General features: G+C 46.5%; 1 protein-coding gene across 1 annotated transcript in view; it reads right to left on the bottom strand.

The window, feature by feature from the left end:
• Nucleotides 1–16,134, bottom strand: part of LOC309560274 (complement C4-B-like) — a 249,941-nt gene that overhangs the window by 214,665 nt on the left and 19,142 nt on the right. The window contains exons 3-5 of the mRNA XM_082263867.1: nucleotides 15,118–15,301; nucleotides 10,979–11,049; nucleotides 5,335–5,423 (exon numbers count right to left, since the gene is read on the bottom strand). Of these exons, the coding sequence (XP_082119993.1) occupies nucleotides 5,335–5,423; nucleotides 10,979–11,049; nucleotides 15,118–15,301 (344 nt within the window). The remainder of the gene's footprint in view (nucleotides 1–5,334; nucleotides 5,424–10,978; nucleotides 11,050–15,117; nucleotides 15,302–16,134) is intronic.

The raw sequence follows: 16,134 nt of genomic DNA, 5'->3' as shown, positions 1-16,134 counted from the left end.
TTCAGAGGTCTGCTCTGGTTCTGTCCACAAAGCTGGACTAGCTTGGTCTGACTCTGGACTCGGCCTTAGCCAGAGTGCTCCTTCCTCTGGACAAACTCCAGAAAGTGCAGGCTGTAATTCGTCTCCTGCTGTCCTACAGATGGTAATCCATCCAGACTTGCATGCGGGTGCTGGGCCTGATGGCGTCTACCTTCTAGTTAGTTCCATTTGCAAAGTTCCATACGAAGTTCCTGCAAAGGATGATTCTGGCCAAATGGGACAAGAATTCAGTCTCTGGACAACCAGATCCAGCTGAGCCGGGAAACTAAAGAGTCCCTGATATGGTTGCTTTGTTCTCCGGCGCTTTGGCTGGGAAAATCCTTCCTCCCCTTGTATTGGACAGTGGTCACCACAGAGGCCAGCCTGTGCGGCTGAGGAGGCGCCCTCTGCAAAAATTCTGCTCTGGTGATCTGGACACTGGAAGAGTCCAGACTATCGATCAATGTCTTGGAACTCTGAGCGATCAGACTGTGCCTGGAACATTGGACAGATCATCTTCAAGGATTTCCAGTGCGCATTCAATCGGACAATGCCATGGCTGTGGCTTATGTCAATCACATGGGGCACAAGAAATGTTATGATGGCTCTGGAGGTAGCCAGCATTCTAAGGTGGGCAGAACGGTTTCTTTCCAGCCCTCTCCGCCGTACACATTCCCAGGGTGGAAAATTGACAGGTGGATTATCTCAGGCAGGCAGGCAGGCGTTGGATAAGGGGAGTGGTCCCTTCATCCGGAGGTGTTTCATCAGTTGTGTTTCCGGTGGGGCATCCCAGAGGTGGATCTGTTGGCATCCCGGCTCAACAGAAAGCTTCAGAGGTTTGTGTCTCAGTCACGGGATCTTCTGGCGGACACCAAAGACGCACTGGTAGCCCCGTGGGGTCAGTATCCTCTGATTTAGGCCTTCCCTCCTCTCAAGCTTCTGCCAAGACTTCTATGCAGGATCGAGACAGAAGGGATTCCAGTCATCTTAGTGGCCCCGGACTGGCCTCACCAGGCTTGGTACGCTGATCTGGTGCGGCTGGTTGCTGACGTTCCTTGGAAACTTCCTCTCAGGTAGGATCTCTTGTCCCATGCATCAATCTTTCGTCCTGCTTTACAGTCGCTGGCTTTGATGGCTTGGCTGTTGAACGCTTGGTGCTGATGGATAGAGGTTTGCCTGAGTCGGTGATTGCAACGCTGTTAAAAGCTAGAAAATCTACTTCTAGAAAGATCTACCATCGTACGTGGAAGACGTACATTGCGTGATGTGAGTCTCTTGGGGTTCATCCTCGTTCTTTTTCGGTGGCTCGGATCTTGACCTTCCTACAACAGGGGGGGGGGGGTTGAGCAGAAACTGGCTTTGAGTACTATCAAGTGCCAGGTGTCCGCCTTAGTGGTCCTCTTTCAACAGCCTTTAGCCACACACTCCCTGGTGTGTACTTTTCTTCAGGTAGTTTGGCACTTGGCTCCTTCAGTCCAGAAGCCTCCTTTTGAGAATGTTCGGGAGATTTCCCTGCTTACGCTGTCCCAGAAGGTGGCCTTTTTGGTGGCTATCACCTCGTTATCCTGTCGTTCACCTTACTTGGTGGTTCACAGAGATAAGGTGTTTTTTTGCCCCTGTCTGTCGTTCCTTCCAAAGGTTGTCTCTGGTTTTCATTTGAATGAAGACATTTTGTTATTATCCCTGTGTCCCAGGCCAACACAGCCGAAAATAAATTGCTTTGCATGCCTTGGATGTGGACCGGCATTTAGGGTGAACCTGGAAGCTACGGAGTCTTTTAGGAAGTCAGACTCACTATTTGTGCTTACGGATGGTCCTCGGAAAGGTTTGTCCATTTCCTCTGCGACTATTTCTGGATGGATCAGACAGACAGTGATTCAGGCCTATTCCATCAGGAGTCAGGTTTTTTCTTTCCCTGTCAAGGAGCACTCTACTCGGGCGCTCAGTGCCTCCTGGGCCTTCCGTCATCAGGCGTCAGTGACGCAGGTTTGTAAGGTGGCCATCTGGTCGTCGGTGCACACTTTCACAAAGTTTTATAAAGTGGATGTGTTGGTATCTGCGGATGCTTCCTTTGGCTGCAAGGTTTTGCAGGCTGCTGTTTAGAGGACCTGATCCTCTTTGAGGGTGTATTGTTTTTTTTTTTTTTTCAGGCGAGCTCCAGTTTTATTTTTTTGGTTGAGCTCCTGTTTACCTGGTTGGATATAGTAAGCCTCGGGAGTTTCTTTTTGTCACGGCAATGCCGCGTACTCACTTGCGTCTGGGCGCCTGCGGCGTTCTCGCAACAGAGTCTCGGTGCTTGCCGGTCACAGAGACACCCCCTCTGGGTCTGCGGTGGCTCCTTCTCCTCCCCTCACCTCTGAGGACTGCAGCAGCACACTGTCATGGCAAGATGGCGGCCGCCATGCGGTTACAGTGTTTTACACAGAGGGAGAGAGGAGAGTTGAAGATCTGATAAGATCAGGTTCTATGAAGCAAACCAAGATGGCGCTGGGTCTCTGACCTCCCTTTATAGCCCCTGGCAGCCCCACCTACTGGTGGGAGGTGGCGGGTCATGTGATCCTGGCTCCCTATATAAACCAAGCACACCTTCCAGTCAGTGCTTGGTTATTTTCCTTGCTCCTGTGTGTCTGCTAATTGCATTGTCTGTGTTCCTGGTTCCTGATCCCTTCTCCCTCAGGTGGATACTCCTTGATTGCCTGCCAGACCTGACTCCAGAGTTGTCGACCTTACCTCCTCCTCTTCATTAAAGACCTCCGTGCCACCACAGACCCTACGGGGCCCTGTTCCCATTTCCAGGGACTACTGAGGGTCGTGATTGTAAGGGAGTGCTGTTCCACTGCAACTGGGTTCCCTTTCCACTGCAAGACCCCAGGTGGGTTGTGACACTTTTCACTGTTCCCACCCCTCATGCTTAACACTGCTTTGGGATGTCCCAATGGTTAAGAAGATCAGGAGCTGTGTCTGTCAATGAACGAAAGAGAAAATGGGATTTCTGACTTACCGTAAAATCCATTTCTCTGATGTTCATTGATGGACACAGCACCCAGCCCCTGTGGAGTTGTAATTCTTCTAAAACTGCTTGTAAAAAAAAACTGAGTATCTATAGCAGAGAGAGGGCGTATACCCCCCCTGGGACTGCCCATAGGCGTAGCCAGACTTTTTTCTAGCTAGTGTCCTACTCCTGTAGGGGGCAGTATAATCCAATGGTTAAGAAGGTCAGGAGCTGTGCTCTTCAATGAACATCAGAGAAATAGATTTTACGGTAAGTCAAAAATCGTATTTTTTCAACTTCCTTTTACAGTACAAGCTCTCTAGCAAAAGTAGCAGTTAGAGGGTTGAGACAAAACATTTAATTCTGACAGGGGTGCTTATCATAATCAGCTTTTATTCATTTATGTAATACCTTTATCCTAAAAGGAAAACAAAAACTGTTGCTACAGCTGCCTACATTTTGTTTAGCTGGGGTCCAGCTTTAGTTTGTTATTCAAGTCCATATAAATATGTTAGTGCATCTAACACTACCCTTTCCCCAGATGGACAATTCTGCTGATAAAAGGTGTCTCTGTTGCTCCTCCATCCAGAGCGGATACTCCCTATGACAGGAAATGTGTTACTGGCTGGATCACCAGTCGAAAATAAAGGGGGAAAAAAGACTAAAGAAGAAAATATATGCAGTCAACATATTAAAGGACTGGTAAGCTGTGACATATAAAATGCTTTTGGGTTTAATTCCGCTTTAAATGGTCTACTTGTGTTCAGCCACAGCATACACCAGAGGGCGCTGCAGCTTTATATTCTAAGCTGCATTTCAGGATGGGAGATCTGGGGTATTTTAGGAGTTGGACTTTCAATATTATTATAAGAGCGGACAATTGACAAGCCGCTGAGCTCTTGTTACTTTCTTGGAAATTAAATATGAACTATGTAGGTTTCTTCAAATTAATGTGCCCTGTCTTTAGCATTCAATAGCTTTACCCAAAGTGAAATTTGGAAAGCTAAATGGTGATTGGTTAATATGCTATGTCTGCACTTTGCATATTTCTCTAATTGCTCTAATTAAAGTGATTTTAAAGTCTCTCTCTTTTTTTTTTTTTTAAATAACAAACCTGTTCTACTTACCTGCTCTGTGCAGTTGGATTTGCACAGAGCAGATTGGATCCTCCTCTTCTCGGGTCCCTCTTCGGCTCTCCTGGCCCCTCCCTCCTGTTGAGTGCCCCTACAGCAAGCAGCTTGCTATGGGGGCACCGGAGCCGAGTCAAATCTCCCTTCATCCATTTAGACACAGAGTCCTGGCACAGCCCCACCCTTTCTTCTGACTGACTAAGAGCCAATGAGGAGGGGAGTTCCAGGCAGCTTAGACACTTCTGCAACATCGCTGGATAAAGACGGGCTCAGGTAAGTATTAGGGGGTGCTGGGGGGGGGGGGGGGGCCTGCTGCACACAGAAGGTTTTTTTATCTTAATGCATAAATGCATCAGTGCGATTTGACATGGAATTTGACAGGTCAAGTTGCATGTCAAAGAGCAGCCTGTTGCCGGCGATGGGGGAGGCCAAATCAGCACGACGCCGCAACGATTTCCAAAAGTAGTTCCTGCACTACTTTTGGCGACTTCAGGGGCGACCTCACTAAACATCTGTGCATGAACCCGCACAGATGTCTTTCAAGTTGCCCCCAAAGTTGAACTGAAATGCGGCTTTGAAATCGTGTGAGTTCAGGTGAAGTCGCACAATTTCAAAGCCGTGTTCAGTGTGAACAAAGGCTTAAAGATAAACTCCAAGCAAACAGCTCCATATGCTGTTACAATACACATAAGGGAGCTGTTTTATCTGCCAAAGGATTTATATTTTTGTCCATTCAGTATTGAGATTTTTGCAGCTCTACCATACAAGACAGCCGATTTCTATGCTACAGTTATAGACTGTAAATGGGATACGGTGGTGTTACCCCCCCCCCCCTTCCCACAATGAGCAACAACTGATGAGGTCATCCTTCTGCTCACTCTGCTCTCTTCTCCTATCAGCATGTTCTTTTATCAGCAGGTTTGCATGGAACACACATGATTGGCTCCCAGTCCTGCCCCTCCCTCTTCCAGAACTAGATAGCAAGAGGCTTTTATTCTCTATATATTATTAGGAGACATAAGGAGACATGAGATGTAAGCCCTAAACAAGAAACTGAAATCTCAGTTTGGGATTGGATCATGTAAATCAAAGATCCTAGAACTGCAAGTCAGCAATGTTAATGAATATGTTATCTCCCCACATACAGTACAACTACCATTGCAGGAATGTTGCAGAAGAGCATAAAGCACTTACGTGGAAATATCCGGAATGGCGAGATTGTCAGACACAACTGAGTTCTTGGAAACCTTCTGGATCTTATTTACTTGCAAACCTTCTGCGTTCTGTGAAATACAAATCCAGATATGATTTCATAAGACAGAATTTATGCTGAAACCTGTTAGATGCTTATTTCAAGATAAATTCCGGGAATAAATATTTTCATGTAAAGTGTCATTAAATCCACATCATTAAAAACTTTCAGTTTACTGTAACCTGTTTTAGGCCCCATTCACACGGGGGGAGGATTACTCGATGCCCGTGCAGGGATGCACAGATGCTTTATGCATTCCCAATGCCGGCATCCCATATTAGTCAATTGGGACATGCGGTTGCATGGACACAACAGCTGTACCCAATATACAATACATGCAGGTATGGGCCCGAGCCCCCTGTGTGTGTGTGTATGTATCTGTGTGGGTGTGTGTGTATGTGTGTTTGTATCTGTGTGTGTGTGTGTTTGGGATGTGTGTGTATGTGTTTGTATCTGTGTGTGTGTGTATGTGTGTCTTTGTATCTGTGTGTGTGTGTGTGTGTGTGTGTGGGGTGTGTATATGCGTGTGTTTGTATCTGTGTGGGTGTGTGTGTTTGTATCTATGTGTGTGTGTATGTATGTGTATGGGTGTGTTTGTGTGTGGGTGTATGTGTGTGTTTGTATCTATGTGTGTGTGTGTATGTGTGTGTTTGTGTGTGAGTGTATCTGTGTGGGTGTATATATATATATATATATGTATGTATGTTTGTGTGTGTATCTGTGTGGGTGTGTGTGTTTGTGTGGGGTGTGTGTATGTGTGTGTTTGTATCTGTTTGTGTGTGGGGTGTGTGTATGTGTGTGTTTGTATCTGTGTGTGTGTGGGGTGTGTGTATGTGTGTGTTTGTATCTGTGTGTGTGTGGGGTGTGTGTATGTGTGTGTTTGTATCTGTGTGTGTGTGGGGTGTGTGTATGTGTGTGTTTGTATCTGTGTATATATATATGTATGTATGTGTGTGTGTGTATATATATATGTATGTATGTATGTGTGTGTGTGTATATATGTATGTGTGTGTGTATATATGTATGTATGTATGTATGTGTGTGTGTGTGTATGGGATGCTGGCACAGATATTCACAGAGTACCTTTGCATCCCTATGCCAGTAAAAGACGGCCCTGTAGGGGCTCCATAAGTGTCCTTGTAGATGCCTTTTCTTCTTATAGAGGAAAAACAGCGGAAATAACATGGTTAAAGCTGTGTATTGCATGCGTGTTTATGTGCATTTGCTTGTGTTTATGAGCATTCACGTGCATTTATATAAAATGGGTGTATGTATCAGCGCTGCTCACTCTATAATGTGTGACTCTAAACCATGTGAGTAAATAAATAATATTAAATTAAATGTACAAAGCTAATAAATATGCAACATACTGACATTGTTCCCAATACTGATTCCAGTGTGCAAAAAACCTATACATATATACCAATCATTATATATAATCACAAAACTGGTGTATAAAGTGCAACAGTACTGAGTATATAAAGTGTTATGTGCTAATTCTTAAATAGGGGTCGTTACACCAAAATTGCTACTACAGAGCAAAAAACATTAAAGTGGAGTTCCGGGCACAGAAGTCATTTTTTACTAAACATACCCCCGGGACAGTCAGGGCTAGCACATTCCACAATGGATAGCCTCTGATCTGTCCCGGTTCGCACTTACTGTATTTTCTGGCGTATAAGACTACTTTTGAACCTCAAAAAAATCCCCCAAAAATGGGGGGTCGTCTTATACGCCGAGTACAATATCTCCAAGGTAACCTAAGTATAAGTATTACCGGTAGATGAAAATTAGGGGGGTCGTCTTATACGCCCAGTCGTCTTATACGCTGGAAAATACGGTACCTTTTAGAAGAAATACTTACTTATAAAATTTCTTCCACAGCATTTCCATCTCTCTTGTGGGCAGCTGAAGCCGGCGCGGTCCTCTTCTGTGTCTTCTTCCGCATCTTCTTGTCCCAGAATGCGCCTGCACCGGCCCCTCTCGTCACTTCCGGCGCGGCGCGGACCCAGGGGAGCACGGAGTGAAGATGTGCCAGGTGCTTCACTCAGTGCTCCCCTCTCTCATCCCCATTCACCGGACAATGGGGAGATAAGAGCCCAATATACAATGAACAGGTAAGGCCTCCTTAAGGGGTTAATTCTTCCTGGACTCCGGGACTTTCTATCCTTGTGTAGCACAATTCCCAGCCATGGTGCTGGATGTGGGTCCCCCTGGGTCACCGCTAGCAACACAAATACTTTTAGACATGTTTCTCCAAGTGTGTGCACTGAGACAAGGACCAGTCCAGTAACTTTGTGTTTTTTGGTTTATTTAGGAACTTGGATGGGAGAAAGGATGAGTGGGATATTCCTGCGACTGAACTATGCACAAATAAGCAGGGACACTGCTTGACGCTGGTTAACGCTGGCTGAATGCCTGTTAACGCTGACTTGACACTGTGTCCCGGTTCACACTTATGCGATGCGGGAAGGCTGCGAATTCGCAGCCTGTTCCTGCATCGCAAATGCACCCCTGGCAGTTCACACTGCCATATGCGATACGCAGGGGGTGTCAATGAAATCTTAACGACACCCCCAGTTTGATCGCATATCACAGTGCGATCTGACAGTTCGCACAGGATCGGATCGCAAAAGTGTGAACCACTGTGCGATCCGATCCTGATGCTGCTGGAAAAAAGGGTCATGTGCGTGTTTGGTGCGGATACAATGCGAATTCAGCCATACAAAGTGTATGGCTGAATTTGCATCCGCACCTCCGATCGCATGTAATGAAGAAGCAGTGCGATCCGAATTACATGCGATCGGCGCACTCGCAGAAGTGTGAACCGGCCCTGTAACTTTTCCTCTTGACTAACAAAGTCCTTATTAGCTCCTTGAGGACTCCTTCCTGAGGTAGCTGAATGCACACTTTCACTGTACTGCTGAACGCTTCAGGGTCCACACTGGCGCCCCCTTTAGCTCCCTATCTTCAGAGCTTTGAAACTTGGCACCCCCTTTACTGCCACAACTACTGGTTAGCTGGCTCCTGGACCACCTTGACCCTCTGGAGTGGTCCCCTCTCTTAGACAGACCCCTGAGCAGATCTTAAGTACTCACAATACTGTTTTTCCTGAAGGTCTCTGCCCAGCAGCTCCACTCGGTCAGCAACACTCTGGATCCCTCTCTGCAGTGCAGCACAACCTCCGTTCCCCTAGGCTGACTGCCTAGACCGCCTTTACTCTCTGACAGGAGGAGAGACAGCCGTCACCTCCTCCTGACACTGATGCTCCCGCCAAAAGACGCTCTGTCACATGCTCCCTCAGGATTTATATCCATTCCCAGGGTGCATTGCGGCAATCACCGCCTACTGAGACAATCCTAAACCCTCTCCGTTGAAGTCCTCTGATGAAACGCGTTAGGGCGGTGACTTGTGCGGTCACCCAGGCAACAGTACGCTGTATGGCAGCTGAGAGCGGGAACTTCCGGGTCGCTGACGAGCGGGCGGGAGACCGGTAAGCGGCCGGCAGAGTCCGTAGTGCTTACTACTGTGGTTATATGCTGTGTTTCTATGTATTTGATGTGAGTGCAATGGGTGAGGGGGGATGAATTAATAAAATGTGCATGTTTTATCAAGCAATACTGCTCTATGTGCATTTTTCACTCCCTCCTATGCACTGCACCGTTGAGGAGATCGCAGCAGGATTTGATCATTTTGAAAGTCCGGACTTGATTACTTTACCTTTCAGGCTCTTTTAACAGAGATATCTGGTAAGCGTGCATATTTGGGTGTTTCACACGTGGTGAGACATCACCTCCCTGTAATTCTAAGCACATAAAGGCAATAGACACTGTAGGCTGTAGGGCGTGAAGCAGGCTGTGATTGGTAGAACCACCCCCTAGATAGCCCACACTGCACTGTTATACATCGATCAATTAAACAATCAATATAGCTGATTCAACTAATTGTTAAAACATCCTGACAAATATGTGTTTTTCCTTTGTATTTCAAAGGTTGTTTTTTTTTTTTTTTTCCCATGACAGGGTACCTGTGCCTATACTACCAACTCGCAAATGCACACCAAATCTGAGAGCCAGGGTCCTAAATAGGCTCTGCCTGACCAAAGATGGCTGCTAAAGTCAGCCAATGGGTAAAGTAAAATAATATTGCTGGACATACACAGCTCACAATTCTTATGGTGGATGGTCCTGGCATCACTACCCGGCTCATCAAATTTCGATTAGAAAATCAAAGGAGCTGGGCAGAAAATGAATCTGCTGAACATTGACTGAAGCCAATCAGATGCAGTCATTGATTAGGTATTCTGACAGCCACAGGAGCAGTGGTTGTCAGAAAACAGTAGCAGGCTCCTCCATAAATGCTGTTTAACTTGCATGGTTAGTCTATCTTTAAAGTAGATGTAAACCCGATTCATGAAATTTGACCTGGGAACATAGATCTGTAGTGTTTACTTATCTCTCTCCAAAGTCCCATTATTTTCTGCTGCTCCGTTCCTCTGTTATCAGCATTATAACATCTGACAAGTTCTCCAACACAAATCTGAAAATTTGAGTCGGTGTGGGTGCTATAAATAGATTAGCAGAGAGCTGGTCTATTCACAGCACAGCTCTGCAAGTATCTTTGTTCTTCTGCCTATGTGAAAGGGGGGGGGGGTGCCATTCCTCCAATCAGCTGTCACACAGTGTATGCCAAGACTCCACTCCCAAAGCTGAAACAGAACAATTTCTAACACAATGTTCACTTTCTAAAGAATACATAAAGCTGAAGACAGCAGATATGCATGTAAAACTTATGTAGGGAGATTTGTTTCATCTCTATGTATCATCTGAGGCTATTCACTTCACTGGGTATATGTGGGGGTTTACATCCACTTAACGTGTCACCTTCTCTTGAATGTTTGTTGGAAATTGGAGCGATCTGATGACATATATTTCTATCTGAGGCTGATGTTTAGACCGTCCGGTTGATGGTCTCTGTGTTCATCTGCGTGGATATTGCAAACGTAATGTTCTATAGCATGCTAGAGTTAAGGTTCTTTGTGGACGCACCTCCTGTTAGCTTCGGGAAGCTCTGGGTGTACGCCGGGGGCTGGGTCCCAGCTCCTGCGGGGGTGGGGGGGGAGGGCGTGGGACCACAGTATTGATCCCCTTGGGGGTGGTCCGGCGGCCCGAACCTTCGGCTCAGCGCGGGGGAAGTTGGACTGGGGCCTGGTCTCCGGGGGGGCCCGGATATTGAGTACTGGGGGCTCCAAAAATGTATCCGTCACGGTTTTGTATGGTATACTCTAGTGTGTTTACTATATTTGTTCAATGTTATACAACCATTACGTTTACCTGTACTGTATTTTATGTTTGATGTTTTGAAACTTTAATAAAAACTATTGAAAAGGAAATTGGAGCGATCAATGAAGGATTGCTGAGGGGTGAGGAGTTGTGATTTGACACTCAAACTTCAGGAACTGAAGTTGCTAGTAGCATGATAGAGCTCCCGGATGGATACACCTTTAGTGAAATCTCAAAATAGGTTTAATTTTAGAAATCCTTCATAGAGGCCCATTCTAATACTGTAGATAAAAGAATTACTCACAGTCACTGTGCAGGTGATGGTTTCTTCTGCGGGTCTCATCATGTGGTCCAGTGTGAACACTCTAAATTTAACTGCAGAGGATTTAAAGAAACAGGTGTGAATGGTCAAAGAAGAGAACCACCCAATGATATCTCACCTTGTGCTTTGACCATGCAGGACTCCTTCATACCCAAAAGTACTGGCAGCTGGATGAAACAGCATAGCAGTGAAGGACTGTATATATACTGTATACCCTGCATGGGCTAAGCAAAGTTTTGCTTTAAACGACTGTGGCTATTACCATCATAACATATCATTGGGAATCAATAAATAACTAATGGGAAAAATATTCCAGTGAAGGGATAAATTAAATAAATCCTCATAAACTAGCCAATACACCTACAAAAAGACTAGAGTGCCCATAGACTTGTGGGCAGGGTCAACTTGTCCGGTGCATATGGGGTCTTTTTTCTCTCTCTCTTTTCCTTTCCCTGGATTCTCCAGTGTATGTGCTCGCTAATGCCCGGGACCAGGCAGGGTCACGTTAATGTGACATCAACATTAAGCAAGGCCCGGAGTAAGGGAAGAAGAACCTAGATGGAGGGCAGACATGACAGGGTTAAAAGGGGGTTTGGAGTGGCAATTTAAGGAGGGTAAATGGAAATAATAAGGGAAACTTACTGGATTGGTGGAGCGTAGGGAATAGGTGGTTCTTTACGGCTCAAACAGTAGGAGGGTCCTGGAGAGGTCTTCAGTCACGAGAGAGACAGCATTGAAACAACTTCCCACCCTCCCTCCCCTTTTGTTTGGTGTTTACGTTCTTGTGTGATTTTGGGCTGTTTTCCTGGGTGGTATGTCAAAGGCAGCTGGCGGGGTACAAGGTCCTTGTATGTGCTTTATTTGATAAATAAAAATTGGTAGGGACCCGTCTTGGGTACGGCTCCCTGTGGTTTGTCTGGATTGTATCTGCTAATAGTGGTGTTGTCTCCGAGTCGGTGTTTTGCGTCTGGAGGCCTAAGTTTGGTTAAGCAGGTACGTGACCGTACGGCTCCCTGTGGTTTGTCTGGGTTGTACCTGCTAATAGTGGTGTTGTCTCCGAGTCGGTGTTTTGCGTCTGGAGGCCTAAGTTTGGTTAAGCAGGTACGTGAAGTAGTGGTGCCTACAAGGACCTTGGGGGCTCCAAATTTCAGAATGTACTTACTGTTGCTGGTAAAATTTATGTATGTTATTTATACAATTTGGTTTAATAAAAGGCTGCTTTGGCCATTAAACTCCAATTATGGTGTCCAGTGTTTTACTTGGGTAAAGAAATAAGGGAGAGTGTTGGTCAAGCAGTTCACAGAGACAAAATCATCTTTTATACCCTAGTCATGGCGGTATCCCAACTTAGAAGCGAGCCCCGGTGTCTCTGTATCATGACTTGATGCTGCCATACAGGTGCCCCCCGGACCCACAATCCCACGATACATAAACCTGCTCAGAATGCGACATTTTGAAGGAGACACCACAGAGCAGTGTCCCTTTCCACCAGTTCAGCTGGACTCTGCCACTTATCCACCTGTAACAGAGTGGGTCCTGTTGGGAACCAGCACAAACCCTCATGCGCGCACATTTAATTCTTTCTCTTTGCCACCATGCGGCTAGGTCTTCACCATGCAGGTCCAGGGCATCGACAGCTTGGGAGGTAGACTATGAACTGCTCCCCTTACTATACATGAGACCTATCACCCCTGCCAGTACCACTTCCCCGCTGTCCCCCGCTGTCTGGCTGTCATATCATCCTCCTCTTGTACTTGTTGCCCCTAGCAGCAGCATGTTACCACTTCACCCCATGGTAAAGTTATTCTTTAACATCCGACTCCAGACAAAATCGATTTTAAAGAGCAATTGTTGCCCCCCCAAAAAAAATGGTGAGCAGGAGGGTATTAGTAGTGTGCCATAGGACACACTATGGCTCTTCTGCAATAAAGGCTTCTTACCTTCCCCCTTGTGATCTTCTTTAAACTGTATACTGAGTTTCACATGCAGTGGCCTCGCAATGGGGATCCAGAGGTGCAGGGGCTGTGTAATGTATAGGGGTCCAGAGGTGCAGGGGCTGTGTAACTTAAAGAGTCCAGAGGTGTGGGAGTTGTGTTATGTAAAGGGCTCCAGAGGTGCAGGGGCCGTGTAATGTATAGGGGTCCAGAGGTGTGGGGGCTGTGTAATGTAAAGAGTCCAGAGGTGTGGGGGTTGTGTTATGTAAAGGGCTCCAGAGGTGCAGGGGCTGTGTAATGTATAGGGGTCCAGAGGTGCAGGGGCTGTGTAATGTATAGGGGTCCAGAGGTGCAGGGGCTGTGTAACGTAAAGAGTCCAGAGGTGTGGGGGTTGTGTTATGTAAAGGGCTCCAGAGGTGCAGGGGCTGTGTAATGTATAGGGGTCCAGAGGTGTGGGGGCTGTGTAATGTAAAGGGGTCCAGAGGTGCGGGGGCTGTGTAATGTAAAGGGGTCAAGTGGTGCAGGGGCTTTGTAATGTAAAGGGGTCCAGAGGTGTGGGGGCTGTGTAATGAAAAGGGATCCAGAGGTGCGGGGGCTGTGTAATGTAAAAGGGTTCAGTGGTGCAGGGGCATTGTAATGTAAAGGGGTCCAGAGGTGCGGGGGCTTTGTAATGTAAAGGGAACCAGTGGTGCTGGGCTGTGTAATGTAAAGGTAAGCAGTGGTGCTGGGCTGTGTAATGTAAAGGTAAGCAGAGGTGTGGGGCTGTGTAATGTAAAGGTAAGCAGAGGTGTGGGGCTGTGTAATGTGCAGGGGGCCGTGTAATGTAAAGGGGGTTTTCTCACATTTTACCTGGAGTTATAGCTGCAGTCCTATGCATAAATGCATTAAGATAAAAAAAAAAAACTTCTGGCTTTACAACTCCTTTAACCCATTTTTGTATGGCATTGTACCCATGTATGTTTTTATTATTTGTACAATAAACTTTGTATATTTTATAATTGTGTTTGTTTTATTGTGCCACACTATTTATATGCTCTGGAAAGTCCTTTGCTACAACAATTTGGTGATTCTGGGTACGATATATGGGATGTGGTGGGTATATTGTGACACAGAACAACTATCATAAGTTTTCTTTATGATAGGGATAGATGCAGGATAGATAGATAGATAGATAGATAGATAGATAGATAGATAGATAGATAGATAGATAGATAGATAGATAGATAGATAGATAGATAGATAGCACCCTCCTAAGTAGGTAAAGCCTAGTGTCTCCATCTGCTTATCAGGGGAGCTTGATTTGTATTTTTTCCGGCTGCATGTGTGATTCATCTGGGCTAAGGGAGTGTCCCCACTGTATCCAATGGGGGAGCCTGTTGGACAGTGGAGGAAACCCAGCCAGTGACACACAGGCTTTTGTAAATATCCCAGTGGGTTGGCACAAACAGTGGTGCATCCTGGGATATGTTATAAAAGCCAAGGGCACATGTGACAGGGTGTCTTTGGGCGGGAAGCCAGGTCCCAGGAGGAGGGTGACAGTTGTCCCTCCTTCTGCTGCAGTGGATGGTGGTCACAGACGGTCAGCCTTGTGGACCAGGAGTGTGGAGCTGACCCAGGAGGTCCAGGAGAACTGACAAGTGGAGTTGGAGGCAGAGCAACCTTGGGAAAAACATTGTCCGTGAGTACTGGGAAGCTTGCCGGGGGTCTTCCCAGGAAGGGGACCACTCCAGGGGAGAGTCAGTGGACAGGAGTTCAGCACACACAGCAAGTGAGAAAGAGTGTGCCAAGTTAGAACCCTGAAGAGTAATTCAAATGGGAACACGTTATCTATCTTCGCTTCAGTGGCAAGGTGAAGCAGCGGCCTTGCTGCACACTACAGCTAGTTGTCCTCAGGATTGTGCATAGTTCATAGTCGGAGTATCCCACTCATCCCTTCTCCTATCCCAGTTCCAAATAAAAACACAAAAACCAACATCCCCTGGATTGATTATTGACTGAGCCAAGGACTTTAAATGCTAATTATCTACTATCAGTTGCTTAAGGTAACCCAGGGGAATCCAGAAAGTGTAATACTCGGCAGTCCTCTAGGGGGCAGTGCTACAGATAGATAGATAGATAGATAGATAGATAGATAGATAGATAGATAGATAGATAGATAGATAGATAGATAGATAGATAGATAGATACCTGATTCTTTAGGGTTGTACACGCTCTTGTCAGTCTGGATGAAGATGTAGCCTCTCTTGTAGGACACAGGTATGGACACGACGCTTGGTTTTGATCCAAGGACGGCACTAGTCATAACCAGCTGGACATACCTGTTAGCCCTCCGCTCATCCAACCTACATGTAGTGGCCCTTCTGGGGGTAAGCTGAGGGGATAAAAAAGAGAATGAGCAGTCAACAGAGATGTCCACGACACCAACATACCCTAAACAAACCTTCAGTGCCGGTTCACACATATGCGATGCGGGAACCCTGCAAATCCACTGTGGGTTCCCGCATCGCACTCGACTCGCAGGCAGTTCACACTGTCATATGCGAATCGCTGGGGATGTCAATACAAGGTTAACAACACCCCAGATCAGTTTGCATATCGCAGTGCAAACTGTCAGTTCGGACATGGATCGGATCGCATAGGTGTGAACACCTATGCGATCCGATTCTGGTGTGGACCAAAAAAAGTGTCCTGTGTGACTTTGGTTCAAATGCGATGCAAATTCAGCCATACAATCTCTATGGCTGAATTTGCAACGCACAGACATTGCATGTGATTTGCAGTGCGCTGCGAATCAAATGCGATGTCTGCAGGGCCGCTGATAGGGGGGGGGCCATCAGTCCTACTGTAGGGGGTCCGGGCATACAGGGGAGCCCCAACAGCGCGGGGAATCGGTGCAGTCGGGTGGAGGGGCAAAATACAGAAGGAAGCCCTGTGCGGCTGTCCGCAGCAGCTGAAAGCCAGTTTCTCTCCCTACTGCCAGCTTTCTGCTGCTGCAGGGAGAGACACAGACACAGGTAATTGCTTCTCCGACACGGACCCCCCTCCCTGTTCTGCCTGCTTCTGATCCCCCCCCCCCCCCCGCAGTGCTATAGGCTTCCCTGTCCTGTAAAAAAAAAAAACTATAAAAAATAATCATTAACATTGTAATAAATAATTTTAAGAAAATATAAAATAAAATAATTGTAAAAATTATTGACATTTAAA

The sequence above is a fragment of the Pelophylax lessonae genome (assembly GCF_965119305.1).
Source record: "Pelophylax lessonae genome assembly, chromosome: 7".
NCBI classification, from domain to species: Eukaryota; Metazoa; Chordata; class Amphibia; order Anura; family Ranidae; genus Pelophylax; species Pelophylax lessonae.
This window is presented reverse-complemented; position numbering and strand designations above follow the sequence as displayed.